General features: G+C 31.0%; 1 protein-coding gene across 1 annotated transcript in view; it reads left to right on the forward strand.

Moving 5' to 3' along the window:
* Positions 1 to 1,932, forward strand: part of LOC106468946 (condensin complex subunit 3-like) — a 23,207-nt gene extending 21,275 nt beyond the window's left edge. Inside the window, exon 9 of the mRNA XM_022398097.1 lies at positions 1,807 to 1,932. Within this exon, the coding sequence (XP_022253805.1) occupies positions 1,807 to 1,932 (126 nt within the window). The remainder of the gene's footprint in view (positions 1 to 1,806) is intronic.
* The last annotated feature ends 4,662 nt before the right edge of the window (positions 1,933 to 6,594 follow it).

Genomic DNA, 6,594 nt, shown 5'->3' on the forward strand with positions numbered 1-6,594 from the left:
AACAATTATCTCTTCTAGTTACGACCTTTGTACTCAGTTGCTGCTTGACAAAAGTTGCTAAACCTATTAAAATTTTGCATTTGGAGAATATGAAACAAATTTTAGATTTTAATTATACAGTTGAAAAACCAAAAAATCATAAATTAGTATATACATACCATAGAATTCCCCTATAATTTATCAAGCTTAGTAACTAAGCTGTATTTGGGCTTAAAAAATATGAAATTTTGAGCAGACTAAACACACAACCTACCTCCTTGAAAATGGCTGAGAATGCCACTAGAAGCACATTCTGAGCTTTCGACTGGTTATTCACATGTCATATATTGAAGTAAGTGTATATAAGGGACAGTTTCAAAAAATGGAAAAGGTGAGTGGGGCTACTGTGTTTGATTCAGTACATAAGTGATATCCCAGCAAATAGAAAAGGTATGAGGTTCTTATTTTATATTCTAGCTTGTCAATATTGGTAGTTTGAGTTCCTAATTCGTACAAAACTATACTTTGCATTTGGACATCACAAACATATAATTTGAACCAGTGTTGCATTCAACATACCACATGACACAAAAAAATTGATGTTTGTGTTTTTTAATATTTATTTTTAAATTAAGAAATTAACTAATGTATAATACTAAAATTTGAATTATAATCTACAGTTTGATACCAAACTTATTAACCTAAGGTCATGAAATAGTAGTGCAATAACATTTTGAAGGCGAGTCAACAAATGCGATGACATGGCATTTGACTTGTGACTATTTTGGAGAGAGTTAATGCTTATCACTTTGTTAATAAAGTACCTTGTACTAAAAGTTGCCTCGAAAATATTTTGAATGTGTGTTGCTGCTGTTGATTATAACAGTGCCCAGATAGTAAACCTTTTGCCAGTGGAATAGCATTTTACTTCTTTAATTTTTCGTATATACAAATACTTCCTACGTAATATTATTTTGTTATGAAATTTGTTACACTGCAGCGATGATGCACTATTTTCTCTTCTTCAAATTGTATTGAACAAACTTTAATGGTTGTTGACTGCAAATGTGGCTAAAGTTTATCTCATATAATTCTTATTTACAGATCTCAAGAAGTCATGTCCTCCACCACGCAGAACAAGATTAGCACTTGCATCCCAGTCTGAAAAGCGAAGAAAAAGTGCTCGATAGAAATTACAATTCATCCAGTTCAATTCCATAACCTTTTATAATTCATCATTTTTGTTTATTATTTCAGATAGATAAAATATGTTCTTAAATGTATTATAATTATTATTTTCTTTAATTCTAGCTGATAAATATTTTTGCATTAGTAAATTTGTTTTTTTGTTAAAAATAACAGTATCATATGCTCATATTAGATTAGCAAACATCAAAAATTTTCAGACTTAACTCAAAGATGCCATTGTTGCCACTTTTTTAAATGTAAAACTTCTTTAAAACTAGATATAACAAGAAAACTAATAGTAGCTATTAAAAATTCTCTGTATAAACCTTATCAAAATAGCAGCCAAGAACAACGTTAGAAATATTTTATCAAAATAGCAATCATTAGAATTTTTTCAGATTTGTGAAGGCAACTGTGAAGAGGAATTCTTCAATCTAGGCATTAACCAATAGTCATCCTCTTATGTTAATTCTTATCTTTAGAAGCAATCAAATGAAATATATCAATAAATATTATTTAATTACATGCACAAGTTAAAGGTACTACTACTGAACTTGTAAAGATAAACTTTTGACTGATGATGAAATTTCATAACGATGGTATTTGAATACTACTTTATTTTTCATACTTGTGCAACAGGATGCCATGAAGGTTAATCATTTGGAGTTTGACTTTAATTCCAGTTACAAATACATTTATTTTATATCCATGTATACAGTGCGAGTGGAGTACACAAGTCACCAATTTGAGGAAGCTTACTATTAGAATAAAGAATTGACTGAGAGACAAGTTCCAAAACACAAACAACACTTTAATTCAATATACTAAGATACTCAGCTAATTGAGATTATCGAAATTACTAAATTCTTCAGTGTGAGCAAGTTCTTGTTCATTAATCAAACCATCAATAATATTATAATTAATAAACTACCAATTAAAACAGTACGAGGAATGTACTCAGACATACATTAATTTATAAATTCTTTATATTACTATTAATTTTACATTAGTTCATTATTCGATGGAGAGAGGTAGCAATAATTACTTACATGGAGTTTCTATGTTGAAGTTCTTGATGTTTTTGAGTGCAGACGTCTTTGTGAGTGATGACGTTGGAGACACTGTTGGATCTGGAATCACTTGACAACAGGAACTGCAGCCTATTGTGGTTGAAGAACTCTTTTTTTTTTTAGCTCAAAACGGGTTTTATACAGATTTCTTTGTATTCTGATGCCTCTCCAATTAGTATACACATTTAACTTGCAAGTAGATCTATCACTTCATTGGATGAATTTTGTTGACTCATCATAATTCTTGGAACTAGAACCAAAACTGAATAGTAATTGGTAATGATCAAAAGAGGTAAATCGGTGGCCTGTTTGCATGTATCTCTACTTGTCTTCCTTCGATCAAAGTTCCACCACTGGTCTCTGATTTTCTTTCCAAGTCTTTTTATGTATTATTTCTTGCCTTTAACAAAGCTAACATAAACTTTCTCGTAGCTTTCTTTCAGCAACAGTTGTTTCTGTTTATGTAGATAAGATAAACAGTTGGTTCACAATACCACTTGGAATGCATCTTAGTTTTACTTGACATATACATTTCCTTTTTTTGGTCAAGTGTCATTATGTAACTTCTCTTATGCATTTGCTAATGTGCACATCTTTTCCTTCATATTACATTTATGTATGTCATACATGGAATTTTATAAAATTATTTTTTCTGCGCCTTGACATCAGGAACTTCAGCCTATTTTAAGATCATGGATGAAGTTCAGTCATTCATTTTTTATGATTGAATATCCCCATGTTAGAGATATTGTATATTATTTTCTTATCTCTCAGAAAATGGAAAACCTGTATTTGTATGGAAACTGGAAAATTATCACTGATGACCAACAAATAATTCGTTTACTTTGCAAAATCTCACTAAAAAGTATCAAAGAAGTAACAATGTCACAGAATTATCAGGTCACATAATATAGTGCTATAATATAGTTGTAATGAAGATATTATTGATTACTGTTATTAACAGAGACCTGCAAAACATTTGCAGTCAAATTAGTATCTTTATTGCAACAGTACTTCTGTAAATACAGGATTTCTAAAATAATATGAAAGAATTCTAATTGCAGACATTGAAATCTATTTGTCCACTTCTCTTAGGCCCAACATTACTTAAGCCTTTAGTAAGTATGGACTGCATTCAATAAAAGAGATAAATTAACACTGTAATCTGTGTATGTTTTTTGCTTTAGTTTAATTAACAGCTAAACTTTACTGTACTTAATACTATCAATAAATGAATTTATAATATTCCACGACCTAAAATTAGACCTTTTTCAAAACTTTAAGCTCTTAATATGTTGTACAAAATATTTACTAAGTTATATTAACATCTGTTGTAATGAATTTTACATGCATGCATATTTAGATAGTAAGGTGTGCATCATTTGCAGGACAAATAAAAACTGAGTATTATTTTAATATACTTTCAATGATAAAGTAGAGAATCCTTACATGTATGTTGAAATTACCAATTAATTTGTTTTCTTGTGTTAATTTTGAGGAAAAATATTTTTCTATAAATTGGTTCACTTTCAACTATTTTCTGATATATAGCCCCCCGCCCCCTCCATGAAGCATACTACTGGGCATATTGGTTAGTATCTGTCCATAAATGATATTTCAATATAGTATGAATGGATATTGACCAAATTCACACAACAGGTACAACATACAAAATTCTAGACCTGATTAAGTTTTTTAAGATCATAATGAAGTTGAAAGTCATACACTATTTATGATTGAATATCCCTACGTTAGAGATATTGTATATTATTTTCTTATCTCTCAGAAAATGGAAAATTGTTACTGATGACCTTCAAATAATTCGTGAACTTGGCAAAGTCTCACTAAAAAAATATTGAAGAAATAACAATGTCACATAGGGAAAATGTGAAAATGTTGTACACCAAACATCAAATGATTTTATCGGTGTTCTTTCTCAAAAGAGCCAGAACTCTACTACTAAAATACTTCATGCCATGGAGAAATGAATCACTATCACAAAAATTAAAAGAAAAAATTTATAATAATATTTCTTTCAAGTACTGATTTGGTGGATGATGTAATTGAAGATTACCAAACAAATGAACTTCCAATTCGTGTTTATGATCAACTTTCACTTGAAAAAAGGACATCAAGATGCAGATATGTTGAAGAAGGTGCAGTACTTGATGATGAACATGCTATCCTAAATCCAGATAGTCGTAGCAATCGTAACTGATTTCTAGTACTTTAACTGATACTGGAAATTCTTAATCACTTGAAGTACAGATATTTTAATCTATTAATTTAGCACTTACTTAATTGTTGTCACAATTCAACAATGGAAAGAAATATGCTTTTGTAACCAAATGTGCTGATATAGAGAAGACACTCTTAATAAGGAAACAAATAGAACATGGACAAGATCTCACTCGCATCCACGTACTGCTAATGGTGCCAACAGGAACTGCAGCTTTCAATATTTGAGCTGTAACTATTCATGCTACTTCCAAAGAACTTGAAAGTATGTGTGAAGTTATATGTTGTCAAATGCAGCACCCTCAGAGTGAAGCTTGCACACTTAAAAATAATCATTATTGATGAAGTGTCATTTGGGGGGGTATATGCTATTATACATTCACAAGTAGTTGCAACAAATAAAATACTCAAATAACTATTTGTAATGTAACAATTGACTCTGTGATCTTTACAAGATTCCTCTTGTTTGTCAACATTTTATTTTCAATCTACCAACTGTTCACTTTGAATGCTTATCAGGATCCACCTGGAAAAGTCACAGAATCAACTGTACCAGAAAGAGGATCAACTTTTTGCTGCTTTTTTAAACATAATATGGAAAGCAACTCGCATTAAAGGCAACATACAAATTTTGAAGAACCAAATTCAGCAAGTAACTGACCCACAATATAAGTCCACTGCTTTGCATATATTTACTATAAATAGAGTTGTTGACATCCACAATGAACTATCTTGGAAAATATATTGTAATTTTACATGTAAAAGACACTAGGTCTGCTTGCTTGAAGGACTGGTGATATGTCTAGAACATTAACTGTGAGAATGCACGTGTGATGCTTATCAAAATCATAGATGTATGCAATGGTCTTGTTAATGGAACACAAGAAACTATTGTTGAATTTATACCTAAACCTCTACCAAACCAGAAAGTTGTTCTCATTGCATTTGATAAACCAGATCATCAGCAGCTACATCATGCAGTTTCAACTTATCTTAATTTATAAGGAATGCAATTTCAGTAACACGTTTAGATTTCAAATCCACCATTTCAAAAACAACAAGGATTGGAGATAACTGGGCATGTTTCATCTACAAGGTACAGGGAACTATTCTGGATAATAATGGTTATTTGCTGGACAAGCATATGTTGCACTCAGCAGATACAAAGCATTACAAGGACAGAAATTTATTGAAATTGACCCTTCTCGAAGTAAAGAAAACACACTAAAGAATATGATTCCCCCTAACAAACTGAAATCATGAGTTATTTGCTTCATTAACATATCGGGCAATAAGGGTTGAACACCTCAATGCCAATTTTCTGGTTCTACACTTCAAATGTGTGTTGTGAGATCCAGATTTACAGTACTCGCACATCCTGGCCTTTACAGAAACTTATCTGACAAGTCATATTAAAGACCAGTGCACTATCTCAAACTTAGATTTATGAAAGGATGGGATTCAAGGAAAATGTTCAATAGAATTGCAATGTATATTAGTAATTCACTAGCAAGCCATTAAATCCTAGAGATTTTGTGCTTCAATATTCTTAACAAATCTGCCTTGTCAACCAGAATTCTGTTACATTACCAGTCTCCAACGATGTCTAGAAAAGCATTTCTGTCTGACCTTCAGCTGTTACATATGACAATTTCTAATAGCCTAAAACCAAGCTAAATTGTAATTTAGATTTAGTAGTTAAATAAATGCCGATATATATATCCAGTTTATGATATTTGCTAACAAGATTGATACACACAGTTTTCTTTTTTAATACAAATATATTTTAATATACAAACAACAATACAATTTACAATAACAGCTATAGTCATTACGAACAATGATTTATATACAATAGAGTCACAAACTTACAAGTAATATAAAGTCTTCTTTCTAGTCTGGAACTTCCTTGACATCGAGGGTTGACGATGAGCGAGTTGACATAGGTATAATTCACTTAACAGGGAGCTAGCTAGCCCTGTAGTTCTCGCTGATCATATTCTGATTACAGGTCAAGTTTTCACCGATGATATTATATAATGTTTTCGTAAAAGTACCATTGTCCGATGTGAATCCCCTGAAGTTAAATGGTTTCTAATGTTCGAAATTTATAAACGTT

The sequence above is a fragment of the Limulus polyphemus genome, unplaced genomic scaffold, assembly GCF_000517525.1.
Source record: "Limulus polyphemus unplaced genomic scaffold, Limulus_polyphemus-2.1.2 Scaffold93, whole genome shotgun sequence".
Classification (NCBI taxonomy): domain Eukaryota; kingdom Metazoa; phylum Arthropoda; class Merostomata; order Xiphosura; family Limulidae; genus Limulus; species Limulus polyphemus.